Source organism: Danio aesculapii, chromosome 21 (genome assembly GCF_903798145.1).
Source record: "Danio aesculapii chromosome 21, fDanAes4.1, whole genome shotgun sequence".
Lineage (NCBI taxonomy): Eukaryota > Metazoa > Chordata > Actinopteri > Cypriniformes > Danionidae > Danio > Danio aesculapii.
The window spans coordinates 32,311,536-32,332,895 of record NC_079455.1 but is presented as its reverse complement, the minus strand read 5'-3'; the positions used below and the strand labels follow the sequence as shown (position 1 = coordinate 32,332,895).

The 21,360-nt window shown below is 36.6% G+C and overlaps 1 protein-coding gene across 2 annotated transcripts in view; it reads right to left on the bottom strand.

Moving 5' to 3' along the window:
- The window catches only part of LOC130215145 (calcium/calmodulin-dependent protein kinase kinase 2), a 66,226-nt gene that overhangs the window by 34,432 nt on the left and 10,434 nt on the right, over positions 1 to 21,360 (bottom strand). For both annotated transcript variants that reach the window (XM_056447049.1, XM_056447050.1), the window contains exon 2: positions 7,541 to 8,171. In XM_056447049.1, coding sequence (XP_056303024.1) covers positions 7,541 to 8,128 — 588 coding nt within the window. In that variant the 5' untranslated portion in view covers positions 8,129 to 8,171. The remainder of the gene's footprint in view (positions 1 to 7,540; positions 8,172 to 21,360) is intronic.

Below are 21,360 nucleotides of genomic sequence, written 5' to 3'. Positions count from 1 at the left end.
CAGTAGATGAACTATATTTCATCCAGTGTGACCGAAGATCACAGCAAACGCAAACTTGATTCTTTCTTCAAGAATCAAAAGCCTTAAGCACGAGAGGTACTACAGGGAGTACATAAGCCAGGATAAAAGTACACTAGCTAAAAACTACACGCATTTACTGCTGATTTCTCATCCTAATGGAGAAGCAGAAGCATCTACAGGGGAGCTTTCTCTTAACAAGCGCCATTAAGAGGAAGGTAATTGCACCTGTCTGTAACCTTACCTTACAAAACCTCTCAACCTTGACTGTGAAGACGTGGAGAAGTGCAGAGAATGAAGAAAAGGAAATGTGCTTCTCAAAAGACAACATCTTTTTTTTTTTCACACAGGCAGCTCAAATTATCTCAGGTCACAGAATTCTGTTCGTTTTTTCTGCTAGTGTAATTATATAATCTTTCACAGCCATTGTGTTGTCCACAGAGATGAGCTGTATTGAAGGGATAGTTCCTTTAAAAAGTAAAATTCTATCATTTACTCATCATTTATTTGTTGTTACAAACAATAATTGTTTTTCTTCTTCTGTTAAACGCAAAAAAGATAGTTTGAAGCCAGTAGGTATTGGTTTGTGTAGTATTTTTTTTCCCACTATGGAAGTCAGTGGTTACCGGTTTCCAGCATTCTTCAAAATATCCTCTTTTTCATTCAACAGAATAGAAAAACTCTTACAATTTTGGAACCACTTAAAGCAGGGGTCATTTGCAGTAATAAATAATAATAATAGTTCTTAATATTGTTATTAATATTATTTATTAAATAATAAATGGAATAATTGCTAATACTTTTATTGAACAGTGGACAGTAGTGTATATGATGCCTCATATATACTTTAATAATAATAATAATAATAATAATAATAATAATAATAATAATAATAATAATAATAATAATAATAATAATAAATACTACTACTACTACTACTACTACTACTACTACTAATAATAATAATAATAATAATAATAATAAGAAGAAGAAGAAGAAGAAGAAGAAGAAGAAGAAGAAGAAGAAGAAGAAGAAGAAGAAGAAGAAGAAGAAGAAGAAGAAAAAGAAGAAGAAGAAGAAGAAGAAGAAGAAGTCACAGAATTCTGTTCGTTTTTTCTGCTAGTGTAATTATATAATCTTTCACAGCCATTGTGTTGTCCACAGAGATGAGCTGTATTAAAGGGATAGTTCCTTTAAAAAGTACAATTCTATCATTTACTCATCTTTCATTTGTTGTTACAAACAATAATTGTTTTTCTTCTTCTGTTAAACGCAAAAAAGATAGTTTGAAGCCAGTAGGTATTGGTTTGTGTAGTATTTTTTTTCCCACTATGGAAGTCAGTGGTTACCGGTTTCCAGCATTCTTCAAAATATCCTCTTTTTCGTTCAACAGAATAGAAAAACTCTTACAATTTTGGAACCACTTAAAGCAGGGGTCATTTGCAGTAATAAATAATAATAATAGTTCTTAATATTGTTATTAATATTATTTATTAAATAATAAATGGAATAATTGCTAATACTTTTATTGAACAGTGGACAGTAGTGTATATGATGCCTCATATATACTTTAATAATAATAATAATAATAATAATAATAATAATAATAATAATAATAATAATAATAATAAGAAGAAGAAGAAGAAGAAGAAGAAGAAGAAGAAGAAGAAGTCACAGATTTCTGTTCGTTTTTTCTGCTAGTGTAATTATATAATCTTTCACAGCCATTGTGTTGTCCACAGAGATGAGCTGTATTAAAGGGATAGTTCCTTTAAAAAGTAAAATTCTATCATTTACTCATCTTTCATTTGTTGTTACAAACAATAATTGTTTTTCTTCTTCTGTTAAACACAAAAAAAAAGATAGTTTGAAGCCAGTAGGTATTGGTTTGTGTAGTATTTTTTTCCCACTATGGTAGTCAATGGTTACCGGTTTCCAGCATTCTTCAAAATATCCTCTTTTTCGTTCAACAGAATAAAAAAAAACTCTTACAATTTTGGAACCACTTAAAGCAGGGGTCATTTGCAGCCCTCCCTCTTCCTTCCTCCCTCCGGCCCCCAACTGACGTCAAAATATAATGAGATTCGGACCACCAAAACACACTTTTAATCACTATCATTGTTGTGCAGTCGCATATAGACCATTTTGAGGGATGGAAACAAAAACAAGGGTCCCAACTTATTTCCTGTTTTACATTTTTAATTTCTATAGCTTCCGAGAATCTAAAAACTCCACATACTGATAAATAATCTTATGATAGCTGTTTTAACATTAAGTTCTGATTGAATTGCCTCTTGTTAGAGTTACGAAATAGTTTGGCAACAAGCAGGAAATGTTCGTGGGCAATGACATCGCAACATTAAAAAGGTCTATAGCCACTTGTGGTTTTGAACGCCCACCTACTTGACATTTAAATTACTGTGCTATATATTCGGGTTACTTTCGGTTTCTCTCAGTGTGCGGTCGAGAGTAACGTACATGCAGACTATTTCTGGGGCTGATTTAACGTTGATGTCCATAAGTGCTCTATTTTCACACTTGATTTTTGTAAATATTCAAGGGTCATTTGATTATTATCAGTTTTATACCACCTGTATTTTGTTGTACAAACACTTCTTCATGGCTTACACACCATCCTGAAGGTGTTAATATGATTGTTTTGCTAATATTCAATTCAAATAGTCTCATTTATTAGATTATCCTTGTTTGGATATTAAGATTTGTATAAAAAATGTGGATTAGTAAAGTTTTACCGCTGGCTGAATTTAACATGTTAAAGTAAATGTGACAAAGATATTAGGAACAGTAAAGCCACTAAAGTTACCCAATCTGCTTTCTGCTGTCTTATGCTATCTGTTAAACTTTTAGTTAAGCAACAATTGATTGGGACATAATAATAATTATTATTACACATATTATCAAATTGTAGTATTTTCATAGTAATTTAAACTACCCCTTCAATATGTTACAACAGGAAACAAAAAGAATAAGAAGAACTTTGACTGCATATACTCTGGGGAAGAATGTCTGAGTGCATCAATTACATCAGGTTTCCACTTTTTTCTTGTGCTTAAATGTTAAAATGGCCCTCCTATGAATTGTCAGTTACTCGTATGGCCTCCCGCCAATTTGAGTTTGAGACCCCTGACTTAAAGGGATAGTTCACTCAAAAACGATTTTAAAAAATCATGTCATCATGTCAAGGAAGATTATTTGATGAAAATTGACAACATGTAACCATTGACTTACATAGTCAGGATTTCTGGTTTCTTCAAGTCCAATTTAGGAATTTTTAAGACCATTATGAATGAAATTTTAGACTTATACAGGGTTAAACACTAACAACTTTTTCAAACAGCCCAGTTACTTCTGTAAATAGTTTTTGTATTAATAGAGGATCATGTAAAAGTCTCAAACTTGATTCCTGGAGAGCCGCAGCTCTGCACAGTTTTGCTGCAACCCTAATCAAACACAACTGATTCAACTAATCAAGGTGTTCAAGACTACTACAGACTATTACGCAGGTGTGAGTTGGAGGTGGTTTGAGCTAAACTATGCAGAGCTCCAGGAATTGAGTTTGAGATGGAAAGAGATGTGTTGCTTTAGTTTCTTTCCCTGCTTAGGGAATTTAATTAGTAGAATTTGCTGTAAACATGTCTAACAGTTGATGTGAATTGTATATATTTGCAATAAAAACAAATATAAAAAAAAGTGTTGAGATGGATTATTGGCGTGTCGGCCCGATTGGGTAGCTTTATTTGGACATAGGAAAATGAAGACCTGCATAAAATGATTTAAGACCTGCGACACAATATTTAAGTGAATTTACACTTTTTAAGGCCTAAACATATATATAAAAAAGAACTTTTGAGATGGATTATTGGTGATAGGTCAGCCCATATTGTGTAGCTTTACTTGGACATAGGAAAATTAAGACCTGTTTAAAATAATTTAAGACCTACAACACTATATTTAAGTGAATTTAAGACCTTTTAAGACCTTGCAGACACCCTGATAGTATGTTTTTTCTACTATGGAAGTAAATAGTTTTTCAGCTTTCTTCAAAATATCTTCTTTTGTGATCAACAGAAGAAAGAAAGTCAAACTGTTTTGGAACAAGTGAAAGGTAAGTAAATGATGACAGAATTTAAATTTTTGGGTAAACTTTCCCTTTAAGAGTGAGTAAATGTGGGGAAAAGGGTTTTCTAACTATCCCTTAAAGTGGTCAACAGATATATTGGTCTATATCAGGGGTGTCCAATATTTTTCTTATGAAGAGCCAAAAACCAAACTTGATTAAGGGGTTGTGAACTGAAGGTAAATATACCAAACTGTACATTAAATTGTCCATGAGTAATTTCTTAATTATTTCCTAATATTTAAAAATAACTACAAAACATTGCTTTAAATTATAATAAATAAAGCAGTATACTTTATACTATACGTATATAGTATAGTATAGTATACAGTATACTAAAAAAACTGTGACACAGTAGCTCAATGGTTAGCACTGTCGCCTCACAGCAAGAAAGTCGCTGATTTGAGTCCCAGCTAGGTCAGTTGGCATTTCTTTGTGGAGTTTGCATGTTCTCCTCGAGTTCGTGTTGGTTTCCTCCAGGTTCTCCAGTTTCCCCTACAGTCCAAAGATATGCGGTACAGGTGAATTCAATAAACTAAATTGGCCGTAGTGTATGTGTGTGAATGAGTGTATATGGGTGTTTCCCAGTACTGGGTTGCAATTGGAAGGGCATCCGCTGTGTAAAACATATGCTGGATAAGTTGGCGGTTCATTGCACTGTGGTGACCCCAGATTAATAAAGGGACTAAGCCGAAGAAAAATGAAAGAATAAAACTATTACAGTAAAAACATAAACAATCCCATAAACAACACAATGGAGTTCAATGCTGAACACACAAAGCTACACGTGCCATTGAATTGGTTTGCTTGCTGATGTCTTGTGCATTGCCATCTATACGTCGAGTGACAGCATTTACTTTTTTAAAAAGTCACATTTACAAAACAAAATAGGCAAAAGGTTACTTTAAAATTGAAATGATGATCTCTGTCAGCGATATTCGTCCCAACTAACCCTCCCCATCACTCCTCCTCTCTTCTCAAATGGGACGATGGACCCAATCAAAGGTTAGAATGGGCCAACTTTGGCCTGCGGGCCCTAGTGTAGGCATCTCTGGTTTATAAAGTCTATATATAGTCTGATATTTAGCATTTTAAAATATTCGTTATTAAAGTTTCTCTATTTGGTAAGTGTGTGTTTTATTTTGACAGTAGATGGGACTTTTATTTTGAGATTTCTAAAACACCAGCAGCTGAGTTTGCATTCTCCGTGTTGATTAGTTTATTTTAGCTTATAAACTATCGGTCAGAACTGTCAAACAAAGCAAGTAAACAAGAGTGTGAATTATAGCGTTTGCTTTCTTGTTAAGGTAAATGCTATGCTATGCTTTCTTGTCGACTGCCAGCATTCAGCATTTATACATGCATATCATATAAGTCTTTGAATATCAAATGAAGATTTAATTTTGTATTCATTTCATTTTCACTGTGGACTATATGCTAAATTAGCACTAGCTTGTCAAGTACAAATTGCTGGCAGATTACTGAGTGCACTGGTGGTCACAGTGATTAATTCCTTATTAAACATTTTTTAACAAAAGTGTTTATAATAGGATTACTGAATCAAGGGTTGCTGTAAACTTTTAAAATCCCTAAATTATCCTTCAATGCGAGTGCAGAACAAGACTCCCAAAATTCTGATTAAAGTAGTGGTAACCATAGCAACGTTTTTGCCATTTTGTGCATTTGGTGGCTTCTGTTTCTTTTTAGCATTTTTTAATTATTTATTTATTTATTTATTCATTCTTTCATTTTCCTTTGGCTTAGTCCCTTTATCCATCAGGGGTCACCACAGCGGATTGAACCGCTAACTATGCATTTTACACTGCGGATGCCCTTCCAGCTGCAACCCAGTACTAGGAAACATCCATACACACTCATTCACTGCGGCCAATTTAGTTTATTCAATTCACTTATAGCGCATGTCTTTTGCACTGAGGGGGAAACCAGAGGAACCAGAGGAAACTCCATACAGAAATGCCAACTGACCAAGCCGGGGCTCAAACCAGCGACCGTCTTGAGGCGACAGTGCTAACCACTGAGCCACCATTATTTATATATATGTATTTATTTTATTTTCAAAAATCAGGGTCATTCCACTAAATATTGATTCCTTAACTCTGACATGTCTGAAACATGACATCTTTTTATTTTACATCCAAAAAGAGCTCTAAACGGCCACATTTTAATTTTAGATTAAGAAGAATGCACGAAATGTGATTAGTAGTACAAATCAAAACAAAACCTTAATTGTACTGTATTGTAACACAACTATTAACACATTCATTTTAAATCCAGAGAAAGAAAATTCAAGCTCTCTCTCGTTTTTCATAGCTATACATAGAGAGAGCTATCTATCAGTATATCACTCTTAAAAGACTAACATCAGCTAAAAAAACAAATCTATTTCAGTTGCCCACTAGTGTCCTAACAGCGTTCCCACACTTCCAAACCCGCTTGTGCATACATCAAAGTGATAGTTCACCCAAAACTGAAAACTCAGTTTCAACATATTTCAAACTATTATGAGTTTCTTACTTTTCGTTAAACACAAAAAAGAATGGTTACAGATTTTCAGCATTCCTCAAGATATCTTCTTTAGTGTTCAACAAAATAAAGAAACTCATAAAGGTTTAGAACCACTTGAGAAAAAGTAAATCGTGAGAGAATTACAATTTTTTTGGTAAACTATGCCTTTAAATGATTTATGATTTTTCAATGATTTACCTTTCAATTGAGATACCTAAATTATTTGTATTATTTATTTAAAAAATTAGATTTGCAATTTGTTATAAATTGTTCAGTAATTTAACAGCATACATTTTTATTTTACAAATAAATATGCAGCATTTGAGAAATAATAAAAAGACGCTGTTCATTCATAAAACATATCAAAAGTAGTTAATGGTTTTCAGCATTCCTCAAAATATCTTTTTTAGTGTTTAACAGGACAAAGAAACTCATAAAGGTTTAGAACCACTCAAGGAAGAGTAAATAGTGAGTGATTTTTCATTTTTTGGTAAACTATCCCTTTAAATGATTTATGTTTTTTTCAACGATTTAGACTTAAATTAAGATCCTTAAATTATTTATATTTTTATTTAGATTTTCAATTTGTTTTAAAATTGCAGTTGAGCTCAGTAATTTAAAATCATACATATTAATTTTTCAAATAAAGAAAGAAATTGAGAAATACTAAAAGGACACTGTTCATTCGTAACAAAATATCAATGGTTACAGGTTTTCAGCATTCTTCAAAATATCTTCTTTAGTGTTCAACAGAACAAAAAAACTCATAAAGGTTTGGAACCAATTGAGGGACAGTAAATGTGGGTAAATAGTGAGTAAATGTTAATTTGAAGGTGTACTAATAACTCCTCCACTTACCTGCAGGTCTGTGATGGACACACGATGGGACTCCACGGTTGGTCTTCGAGGGAGACGTGGAGACGAGTGAGGAGAAGTGATCGGCGAGTAGGGCAGCGATGGGTAAATATACCGTCCGTTGAGCCCTGGTGACCCACAGGGCGATGAAAGTGTCTGCGAGCGCTCCTGTAGCGACAGCTTCCTATCGGACAGGCTGAGTCTCCCTCTGTGCTCTGGCGGCTCTGGGAACAGAGCTTCCGGTCGGCCAATCGTATGCGACAGCAGATCGCAGGAGGCCATACGGAAGGGCGGTACGGGACCTGATGACGTAGGCTCCGGTGTTTCGGAACTGTCCATGTCCTCCACCTCCTCCTCCTCTCCGCCCTCCTGCCCTGAGCCTCCGCTGGGCTCGTACTCCGTCACCACGATCATGGACTCCATCTCTGCAGTGCAAGGGCTCAGGCGCATGGATGGGGAAGGGAGCAGAACGCAGCTCCGCAGAAGGTCGGGCAGTGGCTGATTGGGTGGATGTAGCGGTGGACTGGGTGGAGCATGGCTGAGTGCGGCAGGGGGATCAGAAGAGGGCCAAGAGGAGACACAGGGAAACATAGTGTCCTTCCCAAACACCTCTCAATGGCCCCTCCATCAACGCCTGGAAACCAAATCAGAGTTGAGAGATGTTAGGTGTCACGTACACTGAAACAAAATGATTCATTGGATTCACTATATTTTTTCAAAGTACGTGGTTGCAAAACAATTTATTTGGGCTGAATTTAAACATATTCAATTTAGTCATGTTCGATTGGATTTTTTGCTTAAATTCAGCCCATATAAATTGTTTGCAACCAACTACCTTAGAGAAATGTTGTAAATCCAATTAATAATTTTTATCAGTGTAGAATTAAGCAATTAACGTAACGGACATTGCAATATTTTTCTGCGATACATATTGCGATATTGAGTATCATTTTAAAAGATGAAATGAATAGCTCTATTTGAAAAGAAAGAACGAATAATTTTAGGACAAATGTGGGCGATAATGTATGATTTGTTTTAGTGTGCATCTGCATAAAAGGCAATAAAACCAAATCACAAGCAATGATAAATACAGTAAAGCAAAGTTACACTTGAAATAAGTGCTTTATGGTGTTTCTGGGTGTTTAACAGTATTCAGGCACACAAATTGAATAATTAAATATAAAACACAAGCAAATACTCTTTTTTTTGGGTCATTTTATGGTTAAACTTTGCAATTATTTCACAATCATGTGTGTTTTTAACTCCTACTCAAGTATAATGCTGATTCAACATTGCAGATCCTGCGATATGCATATTGCAATAACGATGTTGAAATTATATATTGTAAAGTGATAGTTCACTAAACAAATGACAGTTTCTTCACCTCACCCATATTTTAAGGTGGTTGCAAACTTTGAAACCACTTTATATATATATTTATTTATTACTTAAACACACCATATTAATGAGCAATATCACACGAGTAGCAGTGTGATTTGGCTGTATATGTGCGCCCATATGCGTTCTGATCTAAAGAAGGAGATGTGTTGAGGTGCATTGCTGGCGTGTTGCTACTTTGAGGAACTTAAATAGACGGTTCAATAGACCAGATCAAAGCTGGTCTATTGTCCAGCGCAGAGCACGTTAGTTGTGCGCCTCGCTGACACATTGCTTAATACAAACAGGGTGTACAGCAATATGCAAATATCTTTACATATGAAAAAGAATTAAAATATTAAGGATATATATATATATATATATATATATATAAATATAAAGGATTAAAATATTACAAAACATATTATTTTCTAGCCTACAGCCTACATAAATATAAAAACCATACTTCCATGCCTTCTTCATCTCGGAGGGCTTTTTCAGTGTATTCATGACAACTTGCTTTTGTATAATGTTATCATTATAAGAAGTATTATTTATTATATGCATTTTTATATTTGTTTTATTGAAAACAAGCTTAGATTTGTCCACCTGTCAGGTTTTAGACCATATGGGGCATAGCATGTGTTTTGGATATAACTCGTATTTGATAAAACTTTATTTGTTTGCTGGAAATTAGAGCTGAATTTAGAAATAGTTTTGAAACAAATCTTTGCGCTTAACAAACAAAATTAATTATTTATAGGCTGATGGATATCTGTGCGTACAACACGTTTCCCTAATCACGAGAGTGAAAGCGAAAGTAAACAATAAGGAGGCTCATCTCTCATTTTCGCGCTGTAGATGCTATATTTAACTGTTTTCTCTCTAGTGAAGTGTTCAGTTTTTCCACTTACAAAGTCCGCCATGTAAATAGCAAATGCGCTATGGCGCGGAGCAACTGGCTCTTAAAGGGAATGGGAGATGAGACTGATTGGTTTATTCTCAAAACACACCTCTAACTCATTAAGAGAATAAGTTCAACCCTGTTAGACCATGCGCCATGGCGCGAAGTGGATTTTTCCATCCTTAAAATAGCAAAAGTGGATTCTGACACGCCCTTAATGTATTTGCGCACTGCGCTGTGCACTTTGCACATGGATCGTCAAAATAGAGCCCAATATGTTCTTAGTTATTTAGCAAGACACTAGCGTTCAGCTTTAAGAGCAATTTAAAGACTTAACTAGTCAACTAGGCATGTTAGGTTAATTAGGCGAGTCAATGGACAACAGTGGCTTGTTCTGTAGACAACTGAAAAAACTAAACTCTTATGGGGGCTAATAATATTGACCTTACTAAAAATTGAAAAGTGGTTTTATTTCAGTCACACTAAAAGAAATGAGACTTTTTCCATAAGAAAAAAATGTAACAGGACATACTTTGAAAATATTATTGCCCTGTTAAACATTTGAAGAATATATGAAAAAGAATTAAAATTGCACTTGCAAACCTTTGCCCTACTTATGCTTTACCTCAATTTCAGCAGTAGGATTGTCTTCAAGTCAGACAATTGCTATGAAATTATATTTTGCCGAAAAAATGGTTTACCTGTACAGATTAATTGACTGAATGGAGCTAATAAGCTTATGAAAATAAGACGCTTCAGACGTTACTCCGGTAAAGCCTGCTTGGAAAAGATTACATATCTCCATTCTGCTCCAGTCTAAGCCTCCATTTCTTATACGGCCTTGATTTCCATGTAAAAAAAGCTGTAGTTTTATTGCAAAGCGGGTTTTTCTGAGCACTGGAGAAAGTCTGTGTGTGTGGGAGAGGTGTGGGTCTCACAGAACCAGAGAAATACAAGCAGGTACAATGAAAAAAGACATTCATTACTCTGAGGGGTTGAGAAAGGAGAAGTTGTGTGGGCTGCTCCACCCCCACCACACGGCCTCATTTCTAGCTCTCGCATTCACCGACATTCAACGCCGGCTGCTTGCTTTTTCTTCTCTGTCTCTGTTTCTGTTTCGTTCGCTGCCGTTTCTACATCTGCGATCGAATCTCGACTTATGTTTTTGCTGTAATATCATCTCGGGGCCCTGGCCTCCATGTGTTCTGCTGTCAAAACACCCACACAGCTGGAAGACGCTGTTCTCCCTTCTTCAAGAACCAAAAAAAAAAAGCAGATTTTTCACATCTTTAACCCCTCCCGCGTCTATTTCTCAAGTTATTATGGCTCTGGCATGACACTCATTTTCACCCCTAAACCAGAAAACGCAGATGAGGATTCAAGCCTTCCTAAAAATGACACAATTTCACTTGCATACTAGAAATAACCTCTCCAGACTGAGAAAAACACTCTTCATTTGCATTTAAGACAGTCAAACAATCAAAGAAAGACTACATTCAATTATTTTTGCTGTTTGTTCAAACTACATTTTTAAAACGAGCCAAATCAACACAAATTTCAAGTTTTTTGGGGGACAACTTAATTGTTTTATGTTCAATCCACTTAAATCTGTCAAAAAAAATTATGCTAACTTAATTTGTGTTGGGACAACATATAAAAATTAACCCTTCGCTAAGCCCTGCCCTCCTTAGTTACTGTTGCTACACCAGGCAAGCTTTCATGCCTGGCACATCTTTTACAATGTGTATACGCCGGTGTCAGACATTCCCAGGGATATAATTAGTCATTTTTGGTGAACAGTTGAGACATCCGAGAAAGCCAGACAAAATAGGACTGCAATATGCATTACAGGGGTATATTCATGACATAATAGGCAACTGATTAGAGAATAATTCAATCAAAACTGAAGCTAGCTTAGCCTAGCCGCCTCATACGCTGACCATTCAACAGCTCAGTTCATGCACAGCAGGAGAGGTGAAATTTAAAAATAGTCTAATATTAACAAATTAAACCGTGATATCTCTATTTTAGCCAAAAAGCCTGATAGACTATTGTTGTGCAATGAAATATAGAGTTATTAACCGGCGCGAAAACACGCATGGACAGTGCTTCTACATCATTCACTCATAGAAAGAACAGCCAGAAAGGGGAAATTGATAGATTTGTGCCGAATATTAGCATCATTGACCCATGACAATGTACAGTAAGTTACCTATAACTGTCAGTATGTTTGTGTGCTCTTTATAAATGACTGAAAAACAGCTGCTGGTAAAGTATATTGATTGCAAGTGCTCAGTTTGTGATCACATCTCTGTTTTGTTCTGTTGATTTGCAATTTCAAAAATCGTAGCTTGAAAGAGATGGAAATATGAAGTTTAGTAAAGTTAGCAACAGATTCGCAGATTCATATTTTCTGGATCAATAACTCATCATGACCTATTCGCTATTAGTGTGACTGACGTTACTATGGCGAAAGCTTAAACAGAGCAGTGCTCATAATATAAACATAACCAGCTTTGTGTTTTTGTAGGAAACAGTTTAGATCTGTTTAGGGTAAGAGGTGTGCGAGTTATTGCCGTCGGTCTGTCAGGAATATCAAAACAAAACCAACTTAACTCTGCACTTTTAGCGCTCCACACAGAGCTTGATCTGCACTGGCATTTCTCTTCTTGAGTTTTAGGTTTTGAAAAGGGAAAAAAATTCCACCACCCTGTCCAAACTTTTAGGATACCGGGTGTCAGATTTGCACAATCCATATGCACAATGCTTTGGCCTGTTTCCCTCGCTCGAAAGCTTGACAGAGCCCCTGCGCGTAGCTACAGTTGCTAAGCCATGATTGGTGGGTGGCGGTTTTTGGGTGTGGCTTAGCGAAGAGTCAATTGTGTGGAATAGGGTCGGGCCGTTAGATGATGCCACAGTCCATCGGCGATAGACATCATGATGCTGAGCCGGCATGGTAATCCTCCACCCCACCCCTGTCGCAAACCCGTATTAGTTTTAAAATGGCATTTTAAAAAGAAAACGATCCACATCCACACTGGTGTTTCACCTAGCATTTCTGAACAGCCTTCCTTCCACATTATACCGCTGAGAACGAACATCACGTAACCACACACACACACACACACACACACAGGCAGTGCTCAGTGTTGGCAGATGTACAATAATTATCGTATTTGTACAATAATTTCAACCTCTATACGATGTACGATCAATAATGGAAAAAATCCTATAATGTACGATAATTTCAGAGTTTTATGGCATTTCAAATTAATTTCATTGTAATCTCAGGGCTTCTATGCTTATTGATCTAGCTGTATCTTTTGTCAACTGTCTGTGAAGAGAACGTGGAGTTACGCATGTTTTCTATCTCATACGTTACATCTTAGCAAATCTCTGTGGAGAATGGCTCCACAGAGTTTAAATAATTAGTGCTGAAAAGGAAGGTGAGAAGGACAGGGGAGTTTGCCTTTGAAGTTTTTTTTTTTTTAAGTTAATCTTATCAAAAAAAAGCCACGCAATCAGCTCATTACAGATACTCTAAATAGATATTAGAGAGTTTGTTAAAAATTCGGGAGGGTGCATTGCTTTCAAGCCAACCAGCACTATATGGTCCATGACGGCATCTGGCAACATGCAGGTATCCGATGATAGCAACTCGGAGGTGGAGTTTGAACCTTCCCACTAAGGTATGGCTTTTTTAATGTATTTTGGTAATTTAGACGTTGTGTCAAAATGCTATTTGTCTAGATAATAGACGTGAACTCTCCGTTTGACTTGTGTACAATAATTTTCCTCCAAATACGATAATTTTGGGGTCCTGGTACGATACTTTGACATTTTAGCTCCAGGCAGTCAGCAGCCGGTGCTCTGGGCACAAAACCCCAGAAAGCAGTGCATGTCAGGCAGTTTATCAAGGATGTACCGCTGGAATCCGTCTCACTATAGTTATTAAATGTAATATTTAGTTAATCTTGTCTCTATCAAACAACTCTTCTGTCTTTTGAATCTGTCCGGTAACGTGTCACAGCGTCAGTACACTGCTTTAATCTTTTGCTTTCATGCTTCTACTTAGTAATTTTAGTGAAAACCTCAGATAGTGTTGGTTAGTTGCTGTTGGTTGTGCACCTTTTTTTACCCACCAAGCTTGTCAACGCCATTGTAACGACACAGATTGCTGCGGAAAAAGTGATTGACAGGTGGTAATTTGTGTGTAACTTATCTTTATTTATTTATGATTTGGTTATGGGTAAAATAAAGACCATGCGGGTCCATTAGTTGAAATGATAGGCTACAAATAATAAATTTGTTATGAATTAATTAATTATTCATGGACAATTAATTCACTGTGACGACGATGCCATCGTCCATCGCTATGTTTCCCATTAGACATCGTGCGATGCCAAATTGGTCGACATCGCCCAACCCTAGTGTGGAAGTGGCTACACTGTAAAAAAATTCTGGCTTCCACACAATCGATTTGTGTTGGGACAACATGAAGGAACTGGATTAACTTATTACTTTTTACAAATTTAAGTGGATTGAACATAAAATAATGAAGTTGTCAGCCACAAAAACTCAACAATTGTGTTAATTTGGCTAATTTTAAAAGAGTAGTTTGAACAAACAGCAAACTTTTTTGAGTGTATGTTTCCATCCACCTATTTTTAAAGCGCATTTTGGAATATCACATCAAAAATGCTTAATGGTAACGTCAGATCATTTAACATCATTTGGAAATAAAAATTAACATGATGGGAAGGCATGTTTTGGTCATTCTAAAAACGTCTTAGCCAAAGTCTGTCATCAAAGTGGTTTGGTATCATTATTTCTCTGAGCTGTTTTCCAAAAATTTTTTTTTTTTATTAGCTACGTTTTAAAAACATTTATTTATGTAATGATATTAAAACATGCAGGTAAAAGATCATTTGAAGATCTAATTAATTATAATTTACACTACAAACAAAAATTTAGACTGTGCCTGAAATCGTATACTTCCATACTATATGGTACGCTAAAAACAATATGTGAGCCAAGTAGTATGTTTGAAATCATAGAATTCGAAAAACAGTACACGAGAAGTACTCGAATGACCTATTACTTCCGCTAAGATTCTAAAGTGCGCATCCATTGGGCGCTATGCTCTTCCATAATGCCACGCAAGAGAATTCATATGGGAGTGAAGCGACGTAACTGATGAGGGTAGGTCACGTGATCATGACAAATGGTGGATATAATACAATTAAGCTCCATTCTACTTACATTCATACTGAATAGAACAAACTATTCTAACAGTCACGTCGTAAATTCAAATGTAGTACCTACTCGAGTAGTTGGCAATTTTGTACGCAGCCTTTGAAACACTATGTAACAGAAAAAACATCAGCAGATATCCTGACTCTGATTGGCTGTTGTCATTTTCCTCCTAATTGACTCCAGGCATTAGTATTTATTTTCAGCTCTGATCACCTTTGAGCTTCTCCAGCCAATAGCAGAACAGCGACTACTTAGAAGGTGGGGATAAAGATAGTAAGTCCCCATCTGATTGGTAAAGATAATCAACCAATGTATGCAACACAAATGCTTGGCATATAAAATAAATGTGATTTATTATACATGCTTCTGATACGAATATTGAATATATATATCGCGATAACGCAAATTTTGCAATATATTGTGCAGCCCTAATTAAATTTTTATAATCAACAACACCCTAGCAACCACATAGGAACTCAATATAAACCACTCAGAACACAGGTGTCGACTTTATAGTGCCATCATTCAAAATTATGGGTAAAAAGTAACAATCTGTCTTATTTTGTTTATTAACCTGTCTCTCTGTCTTCATCCATCACGCACTGTGAGATTCCGCCAGCAACAGAATGAATGATGGATTCTACATGACATAAAATGACAACAAGTGACAACCAAACAACTGAAACGTCACAGAAGATGAAATGTGCAGCATTCTGTGTTATAGACATTTTTAAAAAACATATCTCAGCAGTCGAACAGACAAGCTAATTGTTAAACTTGTGTTTTAATATAATAAGTGCAATTACCTTCTATTTCTAGGGGGTTTTAGCTTCTCAATTGGTGAGTTAAATATTTAAAACTGTCAGTATTATTCAAACACGACAAAATATATTTTTGTTGAGTTATGTTATTAAAATACAGAATAATTTATATTGAAATAAATAGGTTTTCTTAAAGGGCCATGAAAACCCCCTGTCTCAGCAGGGTGTTTTCACAGCTCTAGTTTGAAAAAAGTCAGGAAAGTGGATGAGTCCAGCTTTGTTTAGGTGGGAGTGTCGAGTGGCGAAAGAGGGAAGGATTTGCATGAAAAGGGGAGTTTCAGTTCGAGCATGCACTGATTTTCACAGACACACACAACACACAGATGCAGGAGGAATAGACTGTGACTATGTTTACATGGACATCAGTAATCGAATCATTTAATTGCAGTTTGGAACTTTCACTTTCATTCTGTTACATTTCATGCATGCCCCCCGAGACAAACAAGATATTGGATGCCAGGAACTGCTGGAAGAGTGTTGTTTTAATGTAATGTTTGATACCGCATGGCGAATTGGAGAAAGAAAACCTCTGCATTTCTCTGTAACTTAGATGCACTCGGTAGGTAGCATCAGAAAGCCGTGTGTGTATAGACTATCTGTCACAAAATGCGGCGAAAATCCTACACGACGGTAATAGTTTGATAAAGGTGTTCACACGTTTCCATTCGGAGAGCAGCATTTACAGCTAATCTTCCAGTCCATAATATTGTAGTGTCATTAACGTACTGTAAACTTAGTAACTAAATCATTTTGACTGAGGTATGTCTTTAAAAACTGAAAGAGTATTGCTGATGACACTAACTAACTTTGCTTCTGAATAAACATAAACAAAAAATATTAAATAAATGTGGCATAACAGTGTTTTTAGCAGTGTGGGACATATACAGTGCATCTGAAAAGTATTCATAGTGCTTCACTTTTTCCACATTTTTTCATGTTACAGCCTTATTCCAAAATGGATGAAATTTATTTATTTTCTCAAAATTCTACACACAACACCCCATAATTACATTGTGAAAAAAATAATCACATGTACATAAATATTCACAGCCTTTGCTCAATACTTTGTTGATGCACCTTTTCCTCTTTGCAGTACCTCTCAAGCTCTATCAGGTTGGATGGGATGCGATGGTGTACAGCCATTTTCAGATCTCTCCAGAGATGATCAATAGGATTTAGGTCTGGGCTCTGGCTGGGCCACTCAAGGACATTCACAGAGTTGTTGTGAAGCCCGTTCATTTATATTTTGGCAGTGTGCTTTGGGTCGTTGTTCTGCTGGAAGATGAACCGTCGCCCCAGTCTGAGGTCAAGAGCACTCTGAAGCAGGCTTTCATTCAGGATGTCTCTGTACATTGCTTCATTCATCTTTCCCTCTATCCTGACTAGTCTTCCAGTTCCAGCAGCTGAATGCTGCTGGAACATCCCCACAGCATGATGCTGCCACCACCATGCTTCACTGTGAGGATGGTTTTAGCCATCACTCAGGTGGTTCCAAACATCTTCCACTTACGGATGATCGAGGCCACTGTGCTCATTGGAACTTTCAGAGCAGCAGAAAATTTTCTGTAACCTTGTGGCTCGAGACAATCCTGTCTCAAAGGTCTACAGACAATTCCTTTGTCTTCATGCTTGGTTTGTGCTTTGACATGCACTGTCAACCCTGGGACCTTATATAGACAGGTGTATGCCTTTTCAAATCATGTCTAATCAACTGAATTTACCACAAGTGAACTCCAATTAAGCTGCTGAAACATTGCAAGAATGATCAGTGGAAACAGAATGTGCCTGAGCTCAACTTAGAGCTTCACGGCAAAGGCTGTGAATACTTATGTACATGTGATTTTTCAGGGTTTTTATTTTCAATAAATTGGCAACAATTTCAAAAAATATTTTTTCACATTGTCATTATGGGGTATTGCGTGTAGAATTTTGAGGAAATAAATTAATTTAATCCATTTTGGAATAAGGCTGTAACATGAAAAAATTTTGAAAAAGTGAAGTGCTATGAATACTTTCCAGATGCACTGTATTTGACTGTCAACATCTCAAAAAATGTGTTTTGGTGATTCGTGACCCTTTAACAAGTAACAACATAAAAAAACACTGACCAAAAAATGTGTTCACACAATAGCATAACTAATGATATGAGATGAATGCTTTAAATATTACACTCATATTTATCATACAAATAAATATTGCACACACATTTATGTATATGAAAAGTTCAGGGGGGTTGGGGGTGCTATTACATCCAGTAAATGGCAGCAACTCCTAATAATTGAGTCATTGAATCATTAATACAACCAATTTCTTCAGTGGCACATTCATCACGAACGAACTCTGACTCACCCGAATCGTTCAAAAACACTGATTAATTTAGAAAAGAAACAATACAGTGTGGTGCCTGCGGAGGTGCAACAGCAATGACGTGCCACTTCCCATTGTTAAATGAACTGGAACCGGTCATGCCTTCATCAGAAAACCCTCAGTCCCAAAAGACATCAATATCTGATGGTAATCAATCTGTTCTGAATTACAGTATTGACATATGATGACACTATACTGCATCATAGCACCATCAAAACACTAATGCTCTGCTTTCTTTGAATGCAGCAAAACCAAACAACCACTTCATAATATATGTCCAGATAAGGTCAACTAATAATGCCCCATAAAACGCTTTTACCATCAGGTCTGACTTTAATCACTGGTCTGTCCCTGATGTGAGCCATTTGTGTCTATGACAAAGAGACAGTCCAGCTGAGTACAGAGCGTCCAAGCATGTCCGACACATTTGTCAGGCCAGGTGTCTGATAGTGAGATGATGAAAGTGTGTGGAAAGTCATAGGGATTGATGTGTCATTCTCCAGCGCAAGCCTCAAGCAACTATCTGAGGCTACATTTACACCACTTCTTTTTTCATTTTAACGCAGCATTTTAAAATGAAAACAATCCTCATCCATTCAATTCTTTCAGAAAAGATCTCCATCCACACTACACAACCAAAACACCGAATAAAATAGCTATACAATTATAGCAAATTAGTGTCTCATTAAATAAACTATTAAATTGCATTGAGAGGAAAGAAAGTCATTTTTATGTTATGAAAATCCCTCGAATGTACCTGATTTCAGAACAGAACAAGAAAAAAAATCTGAATATATATATGTAACGGTAGTACATACAGTTGTTAAATAAAGCAAATTATAATAGCATTCGTCATAATCAAAATATGTCTATTAATAAATGAATATCTTTTTTTGAAATGCAATAAAAACGGCAATCTGGTCGGCGCAATAGCCTAGTGGTTAGCGCGTCGACATATGGTGCAGTAGCACATCAGGGCATCCCGAGTCCGAATCCCGGCTCGAGGACATTTACCTACCCTACCCCCCTCTCTCTCCAACTTCGCTTCCTGTCTAAATACTGTCCTATCTAATAAAGGCAAAAAGGCCAAAAATAAAAATGTAAAAAAAAAACGGCAATCTGGTAGAGGAGCATTTTCATTCTAAAACCACATTATAAAATGAAAGTGCGCTACTGTGTGGCACGCGTACAACTGGCTATTTAGACTATGTCTACCCAATTAAGATAACTTTGAAAATGGTATTTTTCGTCTAAAATACGCTCCAGAGCCATAAAAGTTGGTCATGCAAACTACAATGACGAAAACGCTTTCGTTCTTGTAATGTGCATGTGGTCAGATCCTTTAAGCTGCATCTCAGTCTGGTGTTTATTTACATTTTGGCACATTGAAAAGTTGCTGAAAGTTCTCGAGGAAAGTTGCAGATGCGACTAAGAATATAGACCAGGAGACATGCCAAATTAAGCTCTGAATAAATACTATTCTGCCTGTCCAAAAAACATTTCCTGTTGTCACGATTACCAGCAATCGTAACTTGATAGATCTCTGGATCTCATACAAGAACTTATGGTCTACAAATCCGCCATTCATGGACTACATTTTCATACATGCACTCCGCTCACACACACACACACATGCTTCCTCATTCTGACTGATTACACTCGCACCACCGGAGGATTGTCATAGACTGATTACACACACTATTTAAGCAGCACACACACTCACTCCCATTGCCGAGTCTTGTTATCTGTTAGTGACACTACAACGCGTTTACCTTGTCTTGCTTTCCTGTGTTTTGACCCTTGCCAGGTTTGTCTTTTTGTCCCTGTTTGCCGCCTGCCTTGCAACCTCTCGCCTGCTATTCTGACTACGATTCTGGACTGCCTTTTACATCTGTTTGCACCCGTGTTGATCATTCCTTACCTGACTACCCCAATAAGCCTGCAAGTGGATCCTAACTCAGTTGTCTCTGTCACTCCTCGTGTTACACCCGTCATTTATCAAACTCGATTTCTAGACAATGTGTGTATGATTCTGCTATTTTCTGACTCTCACCCTGCAAGCCAAGCCACTGTTTGATGCAGTTTCTAAATGTATCCCACAGTGTGCGTGTAAAATCCTTTGTTTTTCTTTCTTTATGGACGTGAGATGCACATAGCATTGTTTGTAAACTAGACCGTAGACTTAGACCGTAATTTCATCCTCTTCACTACTCGATAGTGACGACAAGAGTGCTGCCATTTTTACATGTTTACATGTTGTTCCGACGTTAGGCCATCTTTTTGGTCTAGCGAGAAGCATGTGACGCGAAGCCGCATCTCTCACCATCAAAAAATGATTATGCGAAGATGGGACTATTGCCAACTTTAAACACTGGTAAAAAAATTACTGCAGGATTACAGACGGAGAACTTTTATTTTTTAATTCTATACCAATTGGTCAATTTATTGGAATTAAAAGAATTTAGTGCACCATATTTGGGAATGGAATGAAATGAAAGCCTGTTACACCTTACGGCCTAATTGTTTTTGAAAGCCTACATTTTCAGTCTTCATAGTCCACATCGACATCGGTACCAATCAGTACTGAAATTTTTAAAACATCCATTTCCTGCCAACATTTGGGTGCATTCTTAAACACCGATGATTGGCCATTGTGCTTATGTGCTTAACAGAACAACAGTAAAGCTACGGTCACACCGGGCTTTGTGTGTGCGAAATTCTGTCGTGCAGCGCTGCGAAAAGGGGCGGGATTAAACAAGATGATTAGACATTATTAAAGTGAGCGATTGCTCAATGTTTTTATTTTCTGTCCAGAGAGGTCTTGTTTTGATCCTCGATTGATCTCACGCAGTCAAGTGATGCGATTTCGCAGGTTAGAGTTCACCAAGCTTGAACTTTGCACCGCAGCAACTTGCGAAACTTGACGTATGACCCTGCGTTTCCGGTCTGACGCATTCGCGTACATATGAATGGAAGTCTATGGGAAGAAATGTCAAGTGTGACCGCAGCTTAAAGAGAGTTAAACGATAACCTTCACAGCCAATCACAGTCATATCTGTTGAGCATGTGAACACAATGGCCAATCGGTTGTCTTTAAG